Consider the following 25,900-nt stretch of genomic DNA (forward strand, 5'->3'; position numbering starts at 1 on the left):
CTAAGCAGGGAGAGGGCTGAGCTGCTGTGAAAAGAACGAAGATTTAAGGCACAATGCCCACGATGTTACCTCCAAATTGATAAAAATAGCTTCCATGTCTTGGGGAGTCAGTACCAGCCTCAGGGGGTTCATATAGTTCTGCAAGAGGGAAATGGAAAAAGGGATTGAGGTACTGGAGAGGAGGCGACAAGGAGGGGGGTTTGGACAAGGGATTTGTATTTTCTGCTTCACCAGTTGAGTTTACCTGGGCAGGTTTTAATGAGTTTAAGCACTTGCAAAAGCAGAGAACGACCAGGGAGAGAAGTGGGAGGCAGGAATTGCCGTGAGTGCATCATCCCCAAGCTCCCCTTGGCTCCCACGGCACTTCCAGGGGTGGGAAGGTGCAAGACTCTGCTGTGGGTGCCCACAGCCCCCTCCCCTGCTAAACCTGCAACAGGGGGGTGAAATGCACTCAGCTTGCTGCAGTCCTTGGCTGCACTGAAGCATCTTCCCAGCTCTTTATCTGCCTGGAATTTTGCCCTTGAGAAGGCACCGATGATGTGATTACATGGGCAATGCCTTTCTGAACAAATCCATATTAATAGGAACATCTACGTGACTTGGGACTGCAAAAAAACCCCAAATACAGCACACCCAAGATGGGAATTTCCACCCATAACACCACCAGGACCTGCAAAGCCTTTGCAAGCTTTAATTGATACGAAAGCAATAATTTAACTCTTCCTTTCTACTGAGCCAGAGGGCTGTGGCTGTTTCCAAGGAACAAGGGTTCCTTGCAGACATAAATGACACATTTATTGGGACATTTTCCTGGAAAATGGGAACTGTTATTCCTTTTCCCCAGTTTTGCTCACAGCTTTTCGGGGGAACTTCCAGCAGACGGAGGGAAAGAATGGGAAAAGGGGAGGAAACAAAAGCATCAGGGTGATTAGAAATGGCAGCTTGATTTTCACTATTGTTCTTCCTTCCTTTCCTCGGAGCAGGAGCCACCTCCAGGCTCCATCCACGACTCCGCCGCCGCCTCACTGAGCTGTTCGCTTTTATTTGTTTTTAAAAGAAAGGCACCACAATAATTCATCAAAACCAATTAAAACCCCGCAAATTTAGGCAGCAGAATGTTACTTTTAATCCAATTAGCTTCAACGGCAAGTCAGCACAGCTTCAGCACTTTCGAAAAGCACGCGGAATAAAGGAATTATTCTGTGGCAATCAGAGTGATAAGAGATATCTGCAAACACAGCTCTTATCAGCAAACCCGGCCTGGCTGAGTGAGGAGTGGGAGAGTCTCACGCCAGGGTAGGGGGGACACAGCAGGAGGGTTTTAGGCCTGGTTCTAACCTGCAGCAGTCAGAAAAAAGGATGCTGGGTTTGGCTCCTACAGGCTGCACATTTGTGCTTGTCAGCCTGGGTGTTGTGGATCCCCCTCCTCTCCCGGTTTCCATGTGGATGCCTCGATCCTGCCTCCTCATATCTGCCAGCTCCGGGAGCAAGGACCAACCTGGCACAGTTAATGTGGGATCCAGGGCTGGTGGGGAAGGGGAGGCTGTGGAAAAGAGGGCTCAGTTCTTACCTTTTCTATGTCTTCAAGTGTTTTGTAGTATTTGGCCTCAGTTTCTTGGATTTCCAGCAAACAGCAATTCCTTTTGTCATCTTCTGTCATTCCCATTTTCTAGGGAAAGGAAAAGTAAGACATGGTCAGATACACCTAAGGGTGGTCCAGAAACCTGATGGGGCTCCACTTCAGCCTCCAGCAACCAAGTTTGGAAAGTCAGGAGAGAACCACTACTGGTTTGTGTTAAAGGGAACTATTTTTGCCCAAAAAAAGTAAGGAGGAATCCTGGCTGTGTTATTAAATATGTTTCAACATGGAAAACACTGCGTTTTATGCATTTAGTACAGCCACACCACCGAAGACTATCAGCTAAAGAAGAAGAATAAGAGATAAAGGTTGGTTTTTCCCTTTTTTATGTATTTTTTTGTTGTTGCTTAAGATGAAGCTCATAACAGATACTAAGTGGGTCATAAATAATATGTTAGACTTATACAAATCCCTGGCCAGGGTTGCCAATTCTCACGATTTTAGGTCAAATCTGATAAAATGTGCTTTTCCCATAGCTCCAGCTCCTGGAGTCACTTCTGCTCTGTAAAGCTGGAAACACGTGCTGGGAGCTGCTGCAGAATCTGAATTTGGGAGGGGGTGCAGTGATGGGGTTTTCTGGATCATGCACAGGAACAGAGACCCTCTGTCCGCCCCCTCAGAACTCACGGCTGGGACCTATCAGCTGGATGAAACCCCAGATTTGAATCGATTCATCTTACCTGCATGTATCTAATCTGAAGCATGCAGAAATACAAGAAGCCATTAGCATCACACACGTGCTGTTGCAACAAATCCTACCCCAAAAATTCAATGTTTTGGCAGATATATCAAAAATAGACTCTTCTGCTTAGGGAAGGGGAGGGAAAGGGAGTTACAGCTCTCAACTCCAACACTGCTCAGAAGAAAACATAAAACATTGTGGAGAGACAGTGAAAAACTGCCAATTCCACTGACCTTAATCCTATCCCTACCTGGCTGCTGGAGCTTTCCCCCCTTTTTTGCCATTTATACAAGAAATTCCTCCCAAAACTTTCCCGAGGGGCAGCTCTTGGGCCAAGTGCCTTTTGCAACTGGTGGCAAAAAGCACTGGTGGCCAACGAGCCGTGCTGACTTCAGATCCAAGCACTTTGGCGGGATCACTGGGAATTTTTTGGCCCCAACTCCTTGATCCAGAGGGGGTTTTGGTGTGCAGGGAGCTCCTCCGGCTGCAGACAAGGTGTGAAGGGATGGAATTAGGGTTTCATTGTCTTTGTCCCACTCCCAACCAAGCTGGGAGAGGGAAGGAATCAGAGCACAGGCATCCATGGATGCAGCCTGCATTCCCAGGCTCCAGCCCCTCGTGTCTGGCTCAGTCATGTCCTGCTCCAGGGATTTAATTGATCAGTGAACTTGTCCATTGATCCTGCTTTGTTCCAGGGAGGTGTGTACTATGTGAATGTGGGGAGAGTAATTAGAGTCTGAACAAAGCCTGAGGGTGGCAGATATTGGAGGGGGGGAGAAAATTTGGAAGGTCACACTCTGGAGAAGGTCCCTTCCAGCCCTGCAGCAGCGCTGGGGACACAGGTAGGGGGGTGGCTGTGGGCACCTTTGGGGAGGTGCAAAGGCCACCAACACCTCCCTGGCTCGTCCATGAGTGTGACATTTGCTCCAGAGCTCTTGGAGATAATCCAAGTCCCTCCATGATGCTGTCCATGCCTCACACTCTGGCTTCCCCATCAGCAAAAGCTTTTTAGAGGTGACAAACAGGGACGGCTGCTTGTCCCTAATGCCACACAGGTCCCTGCTGCCCCAGAAAGCTCCCTGTAAACATCTCCCTGCTCTGAGCCACCCAGGTAGGAAGGAGCAGCAGGCACAGACAGCTGCTGGATCCCTCACACACAGATCTGTCAGAGCTCGCCCCGATCTAAAAATACCAGCGGCACCTCTGCCTGACGGAGCAGGCGGAGCCTCCCTGGAAAGGCTGGAGTGACACAGGCTCAGCAGCAAAGTCCTATTTTTAGCTTATCTTTTAGGGCTTATTAGGTCTCCCTTTCCCTTCCTCCTCCCCAGACTCCTTCAGATGACAGGCTGGGCTGGGAACCTCCTCGGAGAGCCCCTCTGGGCCGGTGCCATCCCAGCTGCGCTTGTTCTTAGCGCTTGGTTTTAGCGATTCCCTTCCCTGCAGCATCACCTGCCAGTGGCACAGAGTTATTTCCTTCATGGAATCCCTCCCTCCCCTCCCCTCCCACCGAGGTGCAGCTGTAAAAACGCAGCTGAGTTGTTACCATGGGCTGCTGAACTTCCACTCTGATGATATCCTCGTAGATATCATCGCCCTCATCTTCGCAGGGGACGCAGTCGTAGATGTCCTCCCCCAGATCGTGCTCGCTGCAACGAGAAGGAGAAGGAGTCAGAGATAACAATGAGGGGATGTTCACTGTCACCTCAGCAGGCACCGAGGAGGGAGGAGAACCACAGTAAGAAAATCCTGTGAAAATTCATGTGCTCAGCCCATGCTCTCTGTTTTTCCCGGATCAGTGCCTGCTGCACATTTCTTTCCGCTCGCTGGAGGCTGGAAAAGGCGGAATGCTGCTTGACACGAGCGGGGATCACAGCCAAGAATTGCTCCATGCCCTGTGCCAGGCGTGCCCACGATGCCCACACCACCACAGGCTGCCAGCTCTGCCCCTGCAGGGCTTTTACTCGGCACTAATGGGCCCAGCTGAGAAGGATCCGCCAGCCAAGAGTCCAGTGGGACCATCTGAGCCACCAGAGCCACCAGCTCCAGCTCCACCTGCTCCAAAGATGCCCACAATCCCCTCTTCAGCTCCTCTTCAGGACCAGGAGCAGCTCTTGCACCAGTGACTTTATAGCACGCTCAGAGAATTCACTTCAAGGGTTGGATTTTGGTCTGCTTAAGGCACTGTGTTTGCTCTTGATCTAATTTTGCTTTTCCTTGCTGAGAGGTTTCCTTTGTGCCAAAAAATCATCTTCTTCCCCCAGTCAGAGCTCCAAACTGCTGTAGGAGCCCAGATCCACTCAAAACAGGAGCAGATATTAAACATCATCCAACGTCTCTGAGCAGTAGGAGAAGCATCCCAGTCCTGATGGACCAACACTCCCTGGGCTGTGCAGGACCCACAGCAAAGCCTGGACCAGGCAGCTGTCCCAGCCCTGGGCATCCCATCCAGGTTTAAACGCTCTGCATCTGGTTTCTATGAGTGATGCACCAACTCCCACAAAGCCCAATCCCTGCCCTGATGGGCAACTGGGTGAGTTTTAATCCAGCATTTCCCAGAGGAACAGGAGGCTCTCCTGACCACCATAAGGCAATCTCATCAGACAGCTCAGTGAGCAGAGGCCAGTAACAACATTTACATCAGAGAGAAATTAAGCAGCAAAACATCTCATTTTGAGGACCAGCCCCATCACTTTGGAGCTGCCCCTGCACTCCCAGGCTTCAAAGGCATCCCAGAGATGAGGTGCCCTGCTTGTGCTAAAGGTGACGGTGTTCAGTAATTAATTATCATCTGAGCCTTCACACCCCTCCCAGGGGCTCCTCAGCCTTGGAATACTTTTGAAAATTCAGCCCATATTAAATACCAATTAACAATAATAATTCCAGTGCTTAAATCTACAGGTGCTGGCTGCTAACGGCTCCCACTGAAGTCAATCCCACAGGATCAGGACAGCGTGAAACGCTGGAATATCAAAGAGTGCTTGCATATTTTACAAGCTGTGTCTTTCAACAGGGGCACTAATTACACACAAATAAATTTAGGTGTAAAGCTGTGCTCCAAGTGGGACACTCAACATCTCTCCATTATATATCAGGGAGCAGCAGAGCACATCTGCCTGCAGAACCGGGCTTTATTTCTCTGCTTAAACACAGCCCTTTCTATTTTTACAAACAGATTTATTTAATAAAAGTTTGGGGATTTTAAATAAATACACTGGCGTGATGTATCCATCCCATTCTTCCCGGGTGATGCATTGCAGCTGCTGCAATAATGCCCACTAATAGCTGGTGATCCATCTTCCCCCTCCCAGGCATCGCCGTCGCCGTTATTATCTGCACCAATATTTATATTCTCGGCTCCGCTCCTCATCCAGAGCCAGTCACTCCCAGTTCCTGATGGATCTCCCTGCCTATACCTCTCGGATTGCTGGCTGTCTCTCCATACATCATTTCCCTGGCTGGAGGGTTGTTGGGAACGTGTGGTTGGGTTTATGTCACAGCAGGAGCCCAGCTGGGTGTGGGATGATCAGGACAGGGCTGGGGTGGTGCTGCTGCTGGAGCAGAGCCTGCTTGGAGTGAGGGATGAACATCCCCATCCCTGGGAGAACTTGGAAACTGCTTTGGGATAGGTGCAGAGGAGAAGATGGCATCCTGAGGTGTCCCTGAGCATCACCTGGAACTCCTCTCCCACACAAGCAGGTGCCACATCCAAGCCTCAGAGGCACTGCCCGTCCCCAGCCTGGTGCTGCTGTTTCCAGCCCAGACAAACTCTCCTTTTCTCCCTCTCCAAGAAGCCACGAGCTCTGGATCGTGGTGGGCACGCACTGGGAGAAACCCAGGTGGCAGCATGTGATGCTGAAAGGGCTTTCACAGAATCATCAGGGCTGGGAGAGACCTTCAAGATCATCTGGCTCCACCTGAACCCAGCACCACCACAATCAACCCTAAGCCATGTCCCCAAGTGCAACATGGGTTTTGCTCAATCATGGGCTGAGATTGGAGAGGGATGCATGTCCCACTTGGATCACCAGGAAAGAAATGCCTCCCAAGGGACATCCCAGAGATTTGTCCACAGAACAGCCCTTGGACACAACCACTGCACCCACCACGTGGGGCCACATCCTGACAGCACCTCACCACTTCCCTTCCTCTAGTGAAGGGGCCGAGCCTCGCTGCTCCACTCCTTCCTGCTCCTCAACACCAGAACAAGCCCTTCCCATCCCTGATTTCTGGCTTTGGGAAAAAAATAGGAACAACTCCCGCATCCTGGGGACACCCAGAAAGACACCTCCCCTCCAGAGCTTTGGGGAGACGCACTAGAGATGCTCAAACCTGACAGCTGTGGCAGTATTACAACATTGCCATCGTCCAGCAGCCTGTTATTTATTAAAACACATTCTCAGTGCATCTCTGAGAAACACCAGAAGCTGCCAGTTTTTATGGAGAGCAGTAAACCATGAGGATCAGCCTCTCCTGGAGCAGCCCAGGAGCAGCCAAGCTCCTGCGGTGCCGTATGGATGTTGACATCTCTGCTTTGCATATATCGATCCTCACCTGTCCCCACACTGGTGAAAACACGCACCCTCCCTGTCCTTAAAACAGGGAGCAAGGATTGGGATGATTTTAGCCAGTGGCAAGCTCAGGACACACCGAATTCAGGCAATAAATTCAGCATTCCAAGCGTGTCACGGGCAGACGGAACAACTTGAGCAAGGAAAGCCAGATCGCCTCGTTCCTCACAAAGAAAAGCAATTTACTCCTTCAATAAAAGCAGCAGAGTCTGCGACTCACCCGTGGGTATCAGAGCCTGTGATCTGCTGCCTGGATTAGGAGATTCATTGACAGCTCTGGGGTTAAGAAAGGGATTTTAGCCACCTTTCAGAGTGAACGCCAGCATTTGCAATTCCTGTTATTAGGATGGATGTAACCAGCTTTGGGCTGGCAGCATCTTGCCGAGCCAGAAAAGCTGATAATGAATAAAGCTTTTCATAGCTGAGGCAATTTCAGGCAAAAACAATGCTTTTGGCTGAGCTCTGCCTTGCTGGCAATGCCTGCCCTGCACTAACACCCACCCAGGCAGGCAGCAGCCATGCCAAGGAGCAGCTCCCAGAACAGAGGGACTGGTGCCAGGATGCTGCCTCAGAGTGAGGGAAAGGGAAGGAGCAAGTTCATGGAATCACAGAATGGTTGGGGTTGGAAGGGACCTTAAAGACCATGGGCACAGACAGTCCCTGATGCCCCAGTAAATGACACACAGCAGGTGTCACCACGCTAAAGGAACCCTGCACATCATCTTTGCACTGACACTGCGGGTAAGCAGGCAAGCTCTGATGGATTTCAGGGCCATTGAAGAGCCTCTCCACCCATAAAAACTGCTGTGGGAAGTTGATGAGTATGTACCAGCCTCAGAAATTCAAGGACAAAGCCACCACACCAAAATTCCATCCAAAACACACTGAGGAAAGAGCCAGAACCACCAGCAATAGCAAAAGGAAGAGGAGGACGGGACAGAAGGAGCTAAAATAAGACAACCAAGAGACAACCCCAAATTTCCAGTCCTGTGACCAAGGTTAAGAGCCAAAAGATCTCAGAGCCACCACAGGCCCAGGCTGGGAGTGCATTTGCAGGGTCTCTGAGGCAGCTGCCCAGCAGCTGGGAGGCTCCAGTCCGTCCCAGTAACCTCCCTCTTTCTCACTGTCACTGTGCACTCACAGCTATAAATACACCAGCCAAACCCCTCATTCAGGGGCTCTGTCAGAGAGGACAAGCAGAGCCCTAAATCTGCAGCACATCTGGCAGGCTTGGGTTTCAGGGTGAGGGAGTGCAAGATGGGCAGCTGCTGGACTCGAGATCTTGCAGGGCTTTAATTACCCAGATTGTAGTTGGATGGAGACACTCATCTGGCAATAGCAGGAGAAGCCTTTTCCCACCTATTCTGCTTGGGTCTTACACTCCCCATTCCAAGTGGAACATTCTGATCCCAAGAAAGAGCCTCACACAGTTATAGCAACCAATCTGATCCCAGAAGTGGCACAAGCAGGACGTAAAAATCAATACAAGTGACAAAAGAAGGACAGACACGTTTACAAGTGCTCTGGCTCAAGTGCCCTGCACCACCAAGCCATTTATTTCAGGGGCTGTTGTGCCTGGTTTGTCCAACACAGCAAAAATAATGAGAAAAGTGGCAGCCAACTTATCATCTCACCTTGGCTCCTGTGCTCGTTACTTTTTTTAATGCATTTGAGAAATTCTGCTGATCACAGCAGTATTTTGGAAGATGTGAGGGGGGCAACGCTGGTGACAGTAGTGGGAGAAGGAGGAGAAAATTCAGCAAGAAGCTCTGCCCAGAAGATGCAGCCCTTGAGAAACTGAGGCTGGGAAGATTTTCTTTCCCCCTTCTCTAGGATGAAAAGTTAGGGAATACAAAGCTATCTCAATATTTTTGTTAGGGATAAATTCCCAGTGAGCTGCAGCTCAAAACAAGAGCAGGGGACAGTGGCACTGACCTGTGTGACAAAGCTCTCCAGGGATAGGGTTTGTGGGGACCTGCTTTGCCTAAAACACTTATTTGGTCCTTTATGCAACCCTTCAACTCCTCTCCTCAAAACAAATTATCTTCAGACAAGAAAAGAAAGGTAAAAGTTATGCAAATTAAATGTTTCATGTCAAACCACTCACAGAACTTCTGCCTGACCCTGAATTCTTCAAACAGCCAACAAATAACCCAAAATCTGCCCTGTGTATCTACCTGATTGTGCCACTGCAGAGGGACAGTGCCAAGAAATGGAGAAGGTTCATCATAAAGAAGGCTCTGGGGCTGTAAAGAGGGACAGGATTAATGGCTCTCATAAATTTAATGAGACAAAATAACTCGGGAGAGTTCAAGTGGCAGCGGAGGAAATTCAGGTGAAATGTTAAGTATAACTCTGAGGTACCAGGATGGCTTGGAGCAGCTGAAAGAGCCATAAAGGGGGATGGAAAAGCAGTTGGCAGGGAGGATGCTCAGCAGTTAGGAGGACAATTGCCTCCTGACATCAGCTCCCAGCAGCCACAGCCATGTGGGAAGCAGCAGCTCCCATCCATATGGATCTGCAGGAGCTTCCTCAGGACTGTGATATCCCTGACATGGGGGCACAGGCTCCAGAGGATGAACCCACACGTTGCTGCTGCAAAGCCAGCTCATTTCACGGACAAACTGCCCCCAAACCGGCTGCTGCTGCAGGGTCTGGCATCGGGGCGGGCTGGAATAAATCAGGCAGCAGAGGACAATGTCCCTTTACTGCTCCTCACAGCATCGATCAGGCACCACTTGCAATGCGAGCGGCCCTCGCCATCTGCCCTGGCTGGCTGCAAGCTGCCATCTGGCCCAGGGCACAGCAAACCGAGGGGCCAGAGGGCTGAAAACAGGGAATTTGAGAAGTTCCCAGCTCCCCTGATAGCCTTTTAGCTTCTCTTCCCCTTTCCATCATCAATTGTTCTTTTTTTTTTTTTTAAACTAAATAGCTGTTTCCAGGCAATTATGTGCCTTGATCTGCTGGCTGGGGATCTGTCTGGAGCTGGGATTAATCCCTTCAACACCCCAAAGGTGAAAGCACAATGGGGTCATCAAGGCTTAAACACCCTTTAAACACACCAGTACCCCGTGGCTGCCCCATGATGGCACACACAGCTTGTTCCTGCAGCCCCATGGTCCAGCCCTGGCACTGGCTTTTGTCCCACAGCTCCTCTGTGCTGGGAGAATCCTCAGGATAAAGGTCCTCACTCTTTAGAGCATCATGGGGACAACAGGGGCAAAGCCTGGTTCCTTCTGCTCCCCAAATCAGCACCTCCACCACAAATATTTTTTCATTTTAAATGCTTTGCAGCACAGGAATTCAAAAATCCTGGGGACACCAAACCACTCCACTTAAATACTTACAGTCGAAACGAAGCATTTTGACATTCTCCATAAAACCTCATTTTACCAGCCCCCAAAATGTCTTGTTAGAACCAACCCAATGTTTATCCTGAGCTTTTTCTCCCAGCAGCACAACACCCAAAGACAGCTCCCTTTGGGAGATTCCTCTCTCCTGGGGTTGTCCCTCCTCACCCACCCCCATCCCTCTGAGGCCTGTGGGGACAGCAGAGCGGCACCGTGAGGTGACACATCCCTGCTGGTTTTACGGGCAGGGCTGGAGCAGCTCCTTCCACACATTGGGTCATTTCCCTGCCTGCTGTGGAAATCGCTTCCTCGCCTCCAAAGAAAGCATTCTGGCTGCAGTCAGATCTTCCCAAGGCTGCTGGATCATCAGCAATATTAAAGGCAGAGATGCTGGATGGACTGAATCATCCCCAGCAATGAATGCTGCCCTTGTTGAGCTGTTTGGAGAGGGCAGGAGCTAAGAAAGAGCTTTCTCATCGGTGCCACGGGCTGCCAGCGCCCAGCAGCAGGGCCCAGGGCACACCACTGACACTGGCACATTCCCAGTCAGAGTTTCTTTGTCCAAGGCAGAAAGGGCACTGTCGCTGCTGTGCTGCAGGCAGCAGGAGCAGCAGCACTCGTGCTGAGGGGTTCTCCAGGGTGTTTCTGGGGTTTTTACAGCTACGGGTGAATTCTGACACCGTTTCGTAGGCCGTGGTTCCGTGCACTGGGAGGGCAGGCCTGGATGAGGGAATTTGTGCAATCCCTGCTGATTTCAACATGCCTTTCCCCCTCTAGTCCTAAATAGGATGTAAAAAAGAGGATTTTGCAGAGAACAGGAAAACAGGGGAAGTTAAAAGTTGGAGATCTGGGACAGAACAGGGCAACCACTTGAAATAAACCTCCAAGTTATGTGATGGGCATCACAGCCCCTCTCACCAAGGTACAAGGAACAGTTTGGGAAGCTTTCACCTGGACACCTTGTCCCCAGCAGAGTTAAAGCTGGGAACCCACATCCAGCACCAAAGAACCAAGTGCAGCATCCCAAACCCACCCTTTCAAGGCCAGCACTGGCATCCCCACCAGCACTCGTGTTTCAGTCCCCACACAAGCCTCTCCCCAGATAAAAGCACATCTGTGTGTGAGAAACAGGAATTTTAAACCCCAAAATTAAAGGGATTTTGAGAACTTTTGGAGAGGGGGCACAAAAAATGCTCTTCCTGAAGTGATCCCTTTCCAAGTTAAAATTTTATTAAACTGCAGCTGCTGGGAGCCAACAGCAAGCAGGGAATTCCAGGGTACTCCATTCCCTCCACTGGTAATTTATGATTTACTTCTGTAATAACTGAAGCCATAAGGAACTCATTGGATTAAGGAGTCTTATTATTTATGTTGTGGAACAATAATATTTAACTGCATAAAGCCACATATCCACCCACCCAGTCCATCCCTCCAGATGAAGCAGACTGCACTTCATAAGCAAAACCCTGGCTTGATGGGAATGCTGCCATTGAATTCCAATAGTGCCTGCACTTCACCGTGTGTGTTGTAGTTCAAGGTTGATTTTAAAAGCCTGTTACATCATCAGCACGGGCAGAAAAACCAGATAAACACAGACAGAGACAGCAGCAGCATCACCCACAACCCACCAAGGACAGGCAGGATGAGGGGCCTGTGGCTGCCACATCCCTGGAAGTATTCAAGGACAGCTTGGATGGGGCTTGGAGCAAGGTGGGATAGTGAAAAGTGTCCCTGCCCATTGCAAAGGGGTGGAATGAAATGCTCTTTAAGGTCCTTTTCAACCCAGACTATTGTCTGATTGCCCTGGGGCCAGCTGCTGTGGTCCAAAATCACACATGGGAGAGGCAGATCCATGTGCCAGCACCCAAAAAATGCCATGGAGGAACCAGCACTGTCAGCAATGGGTACCCCACTCCCAGGGCTGGCTTTGGTCACCTCAGAGGATGAATTATGTCCCAGGGCTTTGGGATTTAGGAGGAGGAGGGGATCCCCTGGGCTTGGCCCCTTTCACCCCCCACCAAGCCACTCATCAACTGAACCTGATTAAAAGTGACATCTCCCAGGGCTTTACATGAGAAAAAGATGGACTTTTGTCAGAGCACAAAAATCTGCTGGCAAAAGGATCAAAGCAGCCGTTCTGGCTCTCCCAGCCCTGCTGTCAAACTTTATCTGCCTTTGCTGGAAGCCCACGGCAACTTTTCCCAGTGTCCCCTCCCAGCAGAAGGTGAGGCCACTCACTCCGCCAGCTCCTCCAAGCTCCGGTACACATCATCGTCATTTTCCGTGGTCTCCTCCGAAGGGAAGGGCCTGGGAAGGAAAGGAATGACAGGGTTATATTGGTGCCTCACCCCTCACAGCAGAGCCCCTGAACTCAGCCCAGCCCTGAGCATCCTGCTGAGCAGAGGCTGTTTTGGAACAAAATATTCACTGCAAATCCATTTTTGTCCCAGAATGACACCACCTCTGCTGCTTCCCGAGGGCAGAGCTGGCAGGGCAGGGCAAGAATCCAGGTGGGGAGGTTGGCTGAGCACACAGGGCAGCACCTGGGCACCAGAATGAAGAGCTGCGTGGTCTGACAGCACCTCAGAGTCCCTGTGGCTGAGCTCTTCCTGCTGAGCTGGTGCTGCACAAAACTCAGGAATCTTAATTCCAGCCTGCTGTTGGATTTTTTGGGATGGAGAAACACCTTCTCCTCCAGTGATGGAGCGTTTCTACCTGTGAGCTCCTTCCCACTGGCACCTCCCAGCAATCCCACTGGAATGGATGAGTCCTTAGGAACCCCAGGCTTCCTCATCTTAACAACTTTGTGACAGCTGAAAAAAGTTAAACCCTCAGAGATGAGGGAAAGGACACCAAAAGGGCAAAACTGAAGGAAGGGAGGAAGCAGATTAAAAGAGCGAGGGAGGGAGTGGGGGGAAACAAGAATTCCTTGGCTCATTCTGAAGCAATAACCAAATAATGTATGAAGGAGATGAAAAATACTGTTTTAATTAAACCCCACGTGTTATTGCTGGCATAGGGCCAGGGTGGGCTGTGGCTCTGTTGGGGCTGGATGCACCTTTATGGCTAGGGCTGTGCTGGGCTGGGTGTCCCCACGGGCACAGCCAGCCTTGCTCCAGCCCCAGCACAGGGACAGGGACAGGAGGCAGCAGGGCAGCTCTGCCCATCCCTCCTGGGCATCCTGGAGAAGGCAGGGGGGGTCCCCAGGCTGTGAACCACAGTGATGGGACATTGATGCTGTGGAGGAGCAAAGCTGGATACACGTGAACCTCTAACTGCCCTCAAGAGCAATTTCTTCCTCTTCCCTCCCACCCTCCCTGTCCATGATAGATTGCTTCTCCTGAAAGATTTAATACATGGCCTCGTTAGCCCCTGAATTTGCTATTTTTGGATCCTTTCGCTGGCATTAATTTGCTTTCTCTCCCCTGCTACACCTCATCCTTCCTTCGGCAAGCAGCTCCAGACCGAGCGTTTTGAAAAAGTGCTGAGACCTGCAGCGAGTTCAATTAAAACCCCGACCAGGTGGTGAGTCCAGGGGGGAAAACAGCTGTGGTGACCCCAGCCATGGAGCAGGACAATTCCATGCTCCACCAGCTATCACAGCTGCCCTGCCTCTGCAACAAGGAGCACCCAAGGTGCGTCCAACCATGTCCTTCCTCCCAACAGGAGAGAGGAAGGCAAAGGATGCAAAGCTCTGGCAGGAAAGCAGAACTCAGAGGTGACCTCTGTTCAAACACCACTTGTTACAACAACAATAAAAAGAAATCCACCACAAGGCATGACCTCCTTTTATTTGCATCTTCTGCTCTTAATCCCTGACTATTTCCTTCCCCAGTGCTCACCACGCCAGAGAGAAAGGAGTAAAAGAGCCATAAAGAATATTAAAATCACATGGACACATCTCCAGCCGTAAATCTGGGCTTGAGGTGTAATTTGATACAACCCCCCATGTAAGACAAGGAGGCAGCAAAGGCAGAAAAATAGCTTCTAATGAGAGTTTCATGGGGATGCAGCTCTGCTGGCCCTTCCAGCTTCACCTTGACCGCTGGTGAAGGCCCGCAGTGAAAGTCAGGGCAGGGGAGGAATTAATAACCTGTGTCCCTGCAGAGGCAGCTAATGGCTAAATAAGGACTCACAGAATGCAATTAGAGGGAGAAGTCACACCAGGGTGAGGATTACTAAATGGACCATCCAAAATCTGGAGCTGAAGGGTGGCTTTTTGGACAAAGCCTTGGGTTTTTCCTTTGTTCATCCCTTGCTCTTCCCCAAGAGTTTCAAGTGCAACAACACACTTTAATTAATTTAATTTAGCTCTACCAACAGCCACTATTTAGAATATCTCCCTACTTTTGACTCAAGGTCCCTTATACATCCATTTAGGTTATGTTTTTGTCACTGAACACACCTGAGCTGGCTGCAGGAAAGGATTTGATGCAGTGGGGACAGACTGGGGGAGGAGAGTTCTGCTCTCAGTCCCACCCCACCAGATCCCCATCAAGGCAACACAAAGAAAAGCCAGCTGGGTGATCTTTTAAGCCAGTATTTCTCACAAGCACAGGGGTTTCACTGAGAACCTTCCCACAGATCATCCCCTTGGCCCCAGCCATGCAGGGAGCAGCATCTCCATGCAGGTGGGTGAAGGTGCTGCACTTTCCCCAGCCATGAGCTCCCCAACAGCAAACACCTGGTTTGGGACCAATCTCTGTGCCCTTTTTTTTTGGTAAAATGAGTAAAAATGTTGTGAGTGAAAAGGTCTAAAAGCTCCTGATTCCCTGGGAAATTCTAACAGACCTCCAGGCACGTTGCAATTTCTTATGTAGAAGCACAGTACAGCTGGGAATGCCCAACAGTAACGAGTATTTTGACTCCACTGAAACCCAACAGGTCTGCAGAGACCCCAGTTTATTAAAATTCATTTGAAAATTAAGATACTTCATATCTTTAGCTAAGCACCAGCTTTTTTTACTCCACCACCGTGCAAAACCACCTGCTGAGCCATTCATCCTCCCAGCCCGTGCCTGGGCTGCTGTGAGCCCCATCCTGCTCAGATGAAAAGCAAAAGCTGCCAGTGCCATCAAACAGAGCTGGAACAGGCTCTTAGAGATAATAAAGCTCCCAAAGTCGACTCCTTCACAGACAAACCCCACAGCACTCAACAGCACCACTTCCAGAGATCAAAGGAGGGAAGGGAAGTGGGATCGATCCGATGTGTTTGTTTTAGAGCCCAAAAGGGGAGAAAAGACCAAGCAATTTGTTGTGAAGTTTAGAGTGAGCTGCTCTTTTGGAGGGCAGGACTTACAGCAGGTGATGGTTCTTGACATGTGATGCAAAGCACCCCCTTGATCTTACAAAACATTTTGGCCACTTTCTGGATCTCACTGCAAATGGAACACAGGCAGAGCCAGCCACAGCCACAGCACATCACCCACGGGGACAATCAATTTATATTTCATGAGGCTCCTCATGCAAAAAAAACCCCTCCCTTGCTCTCAGGTCGCCCCATGATCCCTCCCACGCCGCATCCTCACCGTCCACCCCCGCACAGGGAATCTCTCAGCACTGCCTGGCTGCTCTCTCCTCTGAATTATTTAATGGGAAGAGCCAGGTAGGCTGCAATTCTAACAGCAATAAACAGGCAGGTTTATTTATTTATGAGCATATTTCAGCATCTGGGGTGCCCTGTCCTAGCAACTGAAGGCAGCTCTTCACCTCTGCAGAGAGCTGAGGGTCAGGGATGGGGCAGCTTCAGTCTGGTCATTTTGTACAGCAGCACCTTGGCCTCAAATCCACGTGGGGCAGAGCAAGGAGGACCTGCCATGGTTCATTTACCATTTTTCCAGTCTCCATTCCAATTTCTCAGCAATTTCCAAACACCAACCCTGGGAAGCAGGGAGGGTGGAAATGTCCCACTCAGGGCTCTCCATCCCAAGGAGCTGTTCCCACCTGAGGCTGCTCTCGGCGGAGATCGTTTGGCAGGCAGATCTGCAAGGAAGTATTCCTGACCTGTACAAACACCCTTAGGAGTCTAAAGGAGGTGATTTATCCCTTTCTGGAGGGGGATTCCAGCCTCCCAGCACCAGCAGGATAATCTCCCTGTTTTTAAGTCCAGGGATAACACTTGAGTGTTTTAAAAAGCAGGTGGAGTGTGTGACACCCGGGAAACCTGAGCTGCTCCCATCTGCTGTCCCTTCTGCGAGGGATTTCTTCTGGAATGGGAAGGACCAGAGAGCCCCAAGCTGGTGCAAAGGAGCTTCTGCAGCTCTGCTGGGATGGACGGAGCTGTGCTGAATCCTCCTGGCCCAGAATGTGGCAGCAAAACATCTCCATGGGGTGGAATCTACAGCCTGGAATTACACCCTGCAGGACTCCCAGCTCCCCAGGCTGGGTGTACAGGCCCTCCCCACAACCCTGTTTTGAAGGGGCCAATGCACAGAAAACCCCCAGGACACTGATTTCACCAACATTTTGGGCTTCAGGCTGTGCTTTCCATGCAAGTCTGGGTGTGGGGTTCACAGCCCTACAGCTCCCATGCTTCCAGAAGAGTCCTGCTGAGTTCAATGCTGCTTCAATCCCAAAATTTCAGACTTTGGCTGTTCCCAGCACAGCATTTTGATAGCTCCAACCTTCCCCTTTTCTTTTTTCCTCCTCTTTTTCTCCAGGAGGAAAAGTCACTCTGAGCATGGGATCACCCCACCCCTGTGACTGTGTCCCCTGTCAGCAATCAGTTCTGGAACCCCGGGCCCACCATCCTGAGCACTCCTGGAGCTGCCCAAAGATAACCAGGTGTTTTTCCAAGATTTTGGCACACCACTGAAATCAGCTTCATGGAATTAGGCAGATTAAAGCAGCATTAATTAATAACCACCAAGAGGTGGCTGTGAGCTGACCAGGGACCAGCAAAGAGGTGACCTGCAGCTGCTTCTCCAGCCCTGCCCTCAACCCAGGCAGCACCTCCAAGATTTGGTTCCCATCTGTGACACAGGAGCAGCGTCAGGGAATGGTTTTGGTCCAATGCTGTGACATAAACCCACACTATTAATGCCCCAAAATCCATTTATATAAAACAGAATAGAATCAATTCTCCCCGTGCAGAACGAGACACATCAGAGCATACCAAAAGCTGCTGAATTTAATTAAAATCACACTATTGTGTTACATTACTCATCTCTGGAAAGAAGCACCTCACGCGGCGCCAAATTTTAGACACGTCCTCTGAAAAATTACGGTTTGCTTTTATTTGTGGTCTGGAGCTGGCAGAAATTCTCACAAGATTAATTCTGATGGCAATCCAGCGGGGAAAGAGCGAGTTACATCACCAGATAACGCAAAGATGATGATGATGATGCTGATGATTTTGCAGGAGAGCACTCGGCGCAGTGTCAGCGCCCAAGGGTGAGCTGCAGGCCCTGCTTTATCCTCAGCTCAAATCTGAACCGAGCATTTCTGGAGATGAGAAGACAAGAAAATAACAGCTCGTATAATTTTATGTTTCAACACATTATCGCATTTTTAAAAAGCCCTCGTGTACCAATGCCTTGCTTAAGCAAGAGGGATGATTTTTCTCCTCACTTCAGCTCCACATTGATGAGAACAGATGGATAAAATCAAAAGGGGAATCCAGAAATGTCTTTCTTGAAGAGAAAGGAAAAAAAAAGAACCCAAACCCTGTGGGGTAACAGCACAACCAACCACTAGGGAATGACTGCTGCAGTAAAGACCTGGGATACATCCCACAGCATCCAACAACATCAACAGCCTCACTTTGGAAAACACCTGGTGAAAACACAAATCCTGAAATCCCCATTTTTAATTCGCAGCAGAGCAGCACAAGGTGACTTTTCAGCACTCTTGAGTTTTTCTGCTCTACCTGAGCAGCTGCCATCCTATGAAACATGTGCCAAGAAAAATAAATAATTAACCTAAATGGGTCTTTCTGCCTGATTCCAGGCCAGCCCCAGCACTGCTGTCTGCAGGGAAGCACCACCAGCACATCCCAGCCAAGAGGGGCCCAACTGTGCAGCATAAACCAGCTCCAAACAGTCCATTCCAAGGGCCAGCAGGAATCCCTTCCCCAGGGAGGTGCAGAGCCGTCCCAGAGCATCCAAGTGTCCCTCTCCAGGCACAGCCCATAGGGGAGCCTCCCAAGTCCCCTATTTTGGACCAGCTGAGCCTGGAGCCCTTCTCCATCCTTGGAGCATCCTTGGGGCAAAGACTGCATTTTGGAGAGACAATCAGAGGTACTGGAAAGGTCTCCCAGGGCAGGCAGTGGCACAGGAGGAGCTCTGAGGAAAGCACAACGTGGACAAAGCCGATGAACAGCGACCAAGCAGGTGACCCCAAAGCCCAGCAAGCCCCACCTGATCCCACCCAGCAGAGCTGAGCTCATCAGAGCTGCATCTTCATTAGCAAAGCTGCTGGTGGGGAGGGGGACAGAAGCTGCCTTTGCTTTGTGAGCAGCTGCTCACGGCGTGACCTCAGCATCCCCCAGCCTGCAAAGCAGCCGCGCAGGAAAACATGTCAGGGAGATTTTTCAGGCTCTCTGTGAGGATACAAACTTGCCAAAAGAAATGTGTTAAGAACGTTTTTTAGTGGGAAAGGAGCTGCTTTTCAGCCAAGGATTCTGCTTATCAACAAATGGAGGAGCTTTATGGTGGCTCCTAAAGGTTTGTTGGTGTCACAAGAAACAACCTCCACCTGACCGCCTGCTGGTGAGGTTTGTGCTGAGCCTCTCTGGGTTTGTGCTGGTGACCAGTTCCAGGACTGGTCCTAGTTCCAGGAGAGCTCTGCACAGCAACTGTATGTATTTCCAGACACGGATCCTCCCCCAGCCTCCGCCATCTCCATTTTATAGCAACACTTAAAGTGTGTACAAGGAAAACACAACGGCAGTAAAACAATAATGGGCAGAGTGCAACTCCTGGCGGGGAATAAAACAGTCCTTGTAAAACCAGCCTTCAGGAGAAGAGGTTCCGTAACAACCTCCTCACCAAAAGACACTTGAGAACTTAATTGTCGCCTTTAATTGCCTGCCATTTTCACACCCAGCTGGATCCGCCTCCCATCCCCAGGGGCAGGGGGAGCGGAGACCAAATCTGACCTGCAGGAAGCCTCCAGCCTGCTGGAGAATCCTTGCAAACCCCATAAAAGATTTCCCCCTTCTCCCTTCCCTCCTTCAGGACAGCAAGGGGAACATCCCGATCAGCTCCAGCTTGTGCCACCAGATCTTCTGCAAGAAGTGGGGGTTGCTGGTGGGATCACAAAGCCCTCTTTGCAGGGTCACCCCCACACCACAGTGGGGCTCAGTCAGATGGGGAAGTGGATTAAAGTCATGAAGCCTGGACAAAACTCCAGATTTAATTCCGAACTGGTGGCTGAATCGCTGAGGAATTTCCTGATCACCCAGTGACACACACTGAGATCACAGACACACAAGTTTAGCAGGTCCAGCTCCCTGTGCCCCCCGCTCCTCCCCTGAATGCAGCATCCTGGGCACCTCCTGCCAGGAATGCTGCTCTGCCTCTCCCTTCCCATCCCTCCTCCCCCTTTCCCCCCCCCCACATCCTGATATTATTGGCAGCTGTAAAGTACCGAAACTCCACGGCTGACAATGCTGCACTCCTCATTTCGAGCCCTTTCGATGCTTCACCTGGGCAAAGGGGAGCAGTGATGAGCCCTGGCAGCAGGCAGGGGCTGCAGGGAGTCTCCTCTGCATCAATCCTCACTGGTGGCAGGATGCTGGTACTCATTTGGCTGCCCCGAACGTGCCTGGAGGTGGCTCTGACCTGGGCTAATCCCAGTGTTGAGTTTATCTCGTCTCCTCTCACTGTCTGCACTGTGGAGATGGGAAAAATCCCAGAATCCTGGAATGGTTTGGAAGGGACCACAAGGATCATCTCATTCCAATCTCCCTAACCCAACTTCCACTAAACCAGGTTGCTCAGAGCCCCATCCAGCCTGGCCTGGAACACTTCCAGGGATGGAGCATCCACAGCTTCTCTGTTCCAAAAAAATGGAGACAGGGTGCCCTGACACCCACTCCCACTGGATCTGGACTGGTCACTTATTCTTCCAACTGACCCAAAGGTCCTGCCTTGGCCCCAAGATGGGGAAAACTCATCCTTGTGTCCTTCCCTCCACCACCCAGCCAAAGCATCACCACTGCTCCTGTGAGAGAAAACCTCCTCTGACAACCAGGATTCACCCTCCTGCCCATCTGCAAATGTTTTTAACTCTCATTTATGGACTGTGGTGGCTTCTGAGGAGAGTCACCGAGAGGTTCAGCTCATACAGAAAGGATTTACTCGGATTTAGGGCCTCCATAAAGGCCTCTGAACATGGAAACCCCTTCCCGTTCTCAGCTGGGCTTCTCTGTGCACACATTAGAAATGCATGCAGGCAGCACAAGCCAATATTCCTTAACCTCCTGCTTTGCTTGCAGAACTCTGCTTCCAGGAAAAACATAGATCTCAGGGAGATGAATAAACACATGCCCCCTCCTCTGCTCAGAGCTCACTTTCAGCCCTCAGAGCACGAGGTGGATGATGGAGCCCAGAGGACGCCAGGATGTGCCACACGCAGCAGGGAGCACTCGTGGCTGTGGCAGGAAAGTCTTAAGGGAAACAAACAAAAAAAAAGACTTTAAGAAAAAAATTCTAATCCTGGTTTATTGGGACCTGCAACAAGAAGTCTTGCTGTCCTCTAGAGAGCTGAGTTTGCTCAAGAAAACTTGGAATGAAAAGTCGGAAAGGGGATGAAAACTCTTGCTCCAAAGCACAGGAGAAGCTTTGCACGACATCCCTGTGCGAAGACCACACTGCTGCAGGATCGTCCAGGCTGGCTGGGAAGTGCCAGGCAGAGTGGGAATGGGGTAATGGAATTAACGGGCGCGGGTCGGGGCTGCAGTGGAAAATCCTGGCTGGATAATAAAGGCTCCTTGTTCAGGGACAGCCAAGGATGGAGTACTTCTCCCTGGAAGTGCTGACAGTCCTCCAAAAAGATGGGGGGAAGGATGAGAACCAATAACAAGCAAATGAATCTCCTCTCCTGGGCAATGCTGCACATGAGGATCTGCTCTTCGTCCCTAGGTACAACCCTTTGGGACAACAGAGGGATGAAAAACCCAGCAAAAAGCTCCCATCCCATCAGCACAGAGCCTGTTTCCTGCAGGATTTGTGGAAGCAGCCCTGGGATGGGGATGAGGCAGGCAGAGGATGGTCACAGCAGGGCTGTAGCTACAGCTGCTGCACATTAAGCACATTGCAAATAAAACACTGCATTCAGGATCGAGTTTTTGCCCTGTTTTTGCTGCTTGTTTCTTGGAAGAAACACTCTGTCATCTCCACAGAGCTATCCTGATAGCTATCTGGAGTACTCTGGGAAACAGGGCTCCTCTGCCAAGGTTCCTGTAGCCAGAAATTATTAAGACAGAAAGACTGATTTTTTTTCACTGAACAGCACACAAGATTGATTTTTATTTTTCTACACGCCATGAAACTTATTTAAGGACAAGTAATAGGCTTTGGGATTTATTTCACTCTTCATTTCCGTGATCCTGATTCTCAGACCCTAAAATAGGGATTGGAGCAGAGCCACATTCGTGCTGTGGGGCTGAAGACCATACAATCCACATAGCATCTGAATTTCACTGTCTTTACCATGGTTTTAAGCACTGTGCCTAAGCCAACAAGATATTTCCCACTTCCAATGGAAGCATCTTCACTGGGAGAGGGAAGACAATGGAGCTGAGGGGCAGTGGTAGCTGATGTGAGCAGTCCCTTCAGGGAGCCAGAGCTGCTGCTGGTTCCCACAGGATTAGATTAATTCAGATTAATTCATCTGAGATTAGTTTCTGTCATTGAGGGGTTTGTGATGGTGCAGCAAGAAATCACCTAATTTAAAGGAAAAAAGATGCAGCAATGGACAAAGCCAGGGCTCTGTGGCTGCAGGGGACAGCGAGGTGGGAGGGGACACTCCCAGGAGGGTATTTTCCTGGAATTACAGAATTCATTTCTAGTCTAGTCTGTTCTATTTTCCAGCTACAGGAGTGACAGCATTTTCTGTTCCTGCAGAGCTGGAGGAGAAACAGGGTTAATACACAGGAAAACAGAGTTAGAAGCAAAGGCTCGCTGAGCTCTGTGCTATTCTTGTGTAATTATGGTGCCAAAGGCTTCCAAGATAAAGGATTTTAGTGGGAACACCAGTTGTAAAATGAATGAGAAAAAGCCACATAGCCACGAGAATAGCAAAGCCTCCCTTGTCCCTGGATCCCAGCTATGCCCAGCCCTCAACACAACCAACAGGGGCTCAGCCAAAGCCTTCCCAGGAGGGGATGGCAGCTCCCTCATCCTCTGAGCTGGATCCAGACCTCCCTCCCTGCCTTGGGAAGGGCTTGGCCAGGGATGACACCCTGGAACCCCTCCCAGTGATGCCCCAAGACTCAAACCCAGCCCTTGCCAAGGCACTGCAGTTTGTGTGGTGAATCCCCCACTGCTCCCGGCCTCCAAACCCCTTGGATGTTCTTTTCCCTTAAAATAAAAACCACTGCAGGCTCCTCCAGGACTCAGGGCTATCATCATAACAAACAGTCCTTAACTTACAGCACATCTTTATTCCTCAAACCCTCGCCCCCTGCGTCTCCCCCCAGCCCTGCTGGGATCTGTCGGCTCCGTGTTTAACAGATGGGAAGGCTCCGAGCTGGTTTTACACGTGAAAAGCTGTTCCCCTCCAGCAATCTCAGTGCAGACAAGGCAGGGAAAATATGTTCCAACACTGGGAATCGTGGCAGGGGGTGCTGGGGATGGGTGGCAGGGCTGGGAGTGGGGCAGGGACCCCATCCAGCCTGAATCCCTTCCTCCTGGCTGTGCTTGGCTTGGGATGCACCACAGTTCCCCACCCAGAACAGCAGCAGGACACATGCTGTGGAGAAAATCAAATGTGTTCTATAGTTGGGGGGTGAAAGCACACACACTCTCCCCCCAAAACCATGGAAAGGTAATTTAGACTGCAAACTCATCCCTGTTATAGCTGTGGTCCTAATGAGATGTTCCCAGATTAATAATACAAATGCACACTAACAAGGAAAGCAATTGGAAAGCAATTTTGCAGGGAGCTGAACAAAGAGCAGGATAACAGCTCTGCCTAACAGGGGCTGTCTGCTGGATTTAATTCCTTCTCCACTGCTCCCTCAGTGAGCAGCGGAGGAGCAGCCAGCACACCCTGGGTGCCAGGCACTCCTATCCCCCTCACCAAGGATTTGCCTTTGACAAAGCCAGGGGGACATTTCCCAGTTGCTTAGGCCAGAAAGGTCCCTGGGCTCTCCTGCACAGGGGCAGGGGACAGTGGGGACAGTGGGGTGATGCCACAGCTCCTGGGCACTGCTGGCTTTCCTGGGATTCCTCATGAACCTGAGAAAAACCTCCAGCAAGAGACACCAAAACTCACCCTGCTGCCCTCCCCAGCAGGGACAGTGCACACAGTTCATCCTATTTTCACTTATTTCATCTGAAACTATTCCAAAGCAGTCTGGAAGGTGCTTTTACAATGATCCTACCTATATCCCAAAGGCACCCTTGGTGTCTGTTTAACCCCATTATGTGCAGCTTCTGAAGAGTCTGATGTGATTAAACACGAGGAATATGGACAGAGAGAGAGAGAGAGAGAGAGAGATGTCATTTTAAAGCATCATATTGAAGGGATCTTACCTAATTCCTTTGGTTTGAGCAATACTGTGGAAGGAGAGCCTGGATACTGCAGAGATCACCTGGAAATGAGAGAAAAAGATGCTGCTGTGCTTACTGAGGACACAGGAAGGTTTGGTGGGAGCCCAAGGACCCCCAGCCTGGTGCTTGGACCTGAACCCCCACTAGAATGAAAGTGCTCCAGTCCCCCCCTCAGTGTCACAGTGTCACCACCAGGGCTGGGAGGACACTGCCAGTGCAAACCCTGCACCACTGAGCACAAAAGACATTTAACCCTCAGCTATAAAGGTATTATTGAACAGCTTCATCCAAGGAAACTCCATCCCCACACTCATTTAATGAGCCCAGACCTGCCCTGACAGGTTTTATGCAGCACTAAGAAGCATTGAGAAAACCCTCTTACTTTGTATGTTATTACAAAAGGATTACAACTCCTTTTGTGTCTCTCCTCACGCAAAATGATCTTATTGAGGCAAACTTGCCAAGACCAAACAGCTCTGACTTCTTGCAATTCAATGAAGATGCATCATCAGTTTGTCAGAGGTGAGGGAAGACCATCGCCCTTTTCTAGCAGAAAACAGCCAGGAGTGATTCAACGCGAAAATATTCTCATCAGCATTTGCAGTCAGGAGCAATAAAACCACCAGGTTTTTCAGCAAAACTCCCGTTTTTGATGGAAGTTTTAATTGCTATGGGGAATTTTCAATGAAGAGGAACAAGAAAATGGGTTTGAGTCCCTTGTAGATTTAAACCGTGTTTTTCTCTTGTTCACATTCACCATTTCAAAGCTGGACTGGTAAAAACAAACCTGTTATTTTTGGAGTGGTTCCCAATCCACTGGATGAGACATGGACAAAGGGCTTCTTGAGTGGTTCTTGCTCAAGGAGCCCCAGCTCAAGGTGTACAAACCCAGTCCCGTGGGGGCTGCTGCTGCCTGGAGCTGCCCTGCACCCAACCCAGCCACGAGGGACCCCTCTGGTCCCTTTATTTGGGATTTTACTTTGGGATGCTCCCCTGGTTTGCTGAGCCACCTCCACACCACCCGCCCAGGGACCATGTGCCTGGATTTTCTCCTGGGATGTGCTCAGAACCTCTCTCCCTCACACATTTTTATCCCAGGACATCAATGAAAGCCTCATCTCAGACCCTCCTCTTCCTCCACACTTTTGCAACCTTCATCCCTCCCATTTTTCATTTGCCATGAATTCCAGTCTGGCTGTTGGCTGCTGGTGCCCCACATATGGACTCAAAGGAGGGCAGCAACCAAAAAACTGCCACACTTTGGTGCTTAGTGGGTGATTTCCACATAAAAAACAGGGAACAGAACACCCCTGAAAGGCTCCAGGGCTCATCATGGCACAAAACATCACGAGTGGTGCCTGAAACACTGAGCCCAGACAGAGCACAGAGACTCCACTGGCACCCCCAGCCCTGCTCCAGGGGGCTTAAAATAGCCCCAGGGAAGTCCTAGACTGACTGACTGAGTCTCTTCCGTGCTCTGTTTTTAGCCTTCCGAAGGAAAAATCCAGTTTATGAATCAGACAGTTCCACCGCAGGGTTTGACTTCCAGGGAAATTGAAGAGAAGAGCTCAGTGTTCTCCTCACCAACAAGTTTCCCTTTGTTCTTTGCTGAACAGCCCCAAACTCTGCACATCCTGGCACATCAAAGCCTGGGCCCTGGTTCCAGTGAGGATCCCAAATCCACACTCAGGTGACGAAGCAAAGTGACCCAAGGTGAGGGATCAGGCACAAGAAACCTCCTTGAAGCATCTCCAGAAGGCTGAACAGCAACTGTCCTAATATCAGGGAACATTATTTCCATCACCAACTCCTACTAAGAGCACAACAAGCCAAGTGCGAGGTCTGCTCCTCACAGATCCCATCCCCTCACAGATCCCATCCCCTCACAGATCCCAGCTCCTCACAGATCCCAGCTCCTCACAGATCCCATCCCCTCACAGATC

At 50.3% G+C, this 25,900-nt stretch overlaps 1 protein-coding gene across 8 annotated transcripts in view; it reads right to left on the reverse strand.

Annotated features, from left to right (window-relative positions):
- The window catches only part of VAV2 (vav guanine nucleotide exchange factor 2), a 124,050-nt gene that overhangs the window by 22,549 nt on the left and 75,601 nt on the right, over positions 1 to 25,900 (reverse strand). For 5 of the 8 annotated variants that reach the window (XM_042052099.1, XM_042052093.1, XM_042052094.1 and 2 more), the window contains 6 exons: positions 23,940 to 23,998; positions 12,478 to 12,546; positions 3,865 to 3,967; positions 2,320 to 2,334; positions 1,571 to 1,669; positions 70 to 138 (listed from right to left, as the gene is read on the reverse strand). In XM_042052099.1, the coding sequence (XP_041908033.1) occupies positions 70 to 138; positions 1,571 to 1,669; positions 2,320 to 2,334; positions 3,865 to 3,967; positions 12,478 to 12,546; positions 23,940 to 23,998 (414 nt within the window). The remainder of the gene's footprint in view (positions 1 to 69; positions 139 to 1,570; positions 1,670 to 2,319; positions 2,335 to 3,864; positions 3,968 to 12,477; positions 12,547 to 23,939; positions 23,999 to 25,900) is intronic. The other 3 variants (XM_042052096.1, XM_042052095.1, XM_042052098.1) reach the window with 1 other exon arrangement.

This window comes from Corvus kubaryi, unplaced genomic scaffold (genome assembly GCF_017639235.1).
Source record: "Corvus kubaryi isolate FWS band 111438036 unplaced genomic scaffold, C.kubaryi_AGA036_p1.0 78, whole genome shotgun sequence".
In the NCBI taxonomy this organism is placed as follows: domain Eukaryota; kingdom Metazoa; phylum Chordata; class Aves; order Passeriformes; family Corvidae; genus Corvus; species Corvus kubaryi.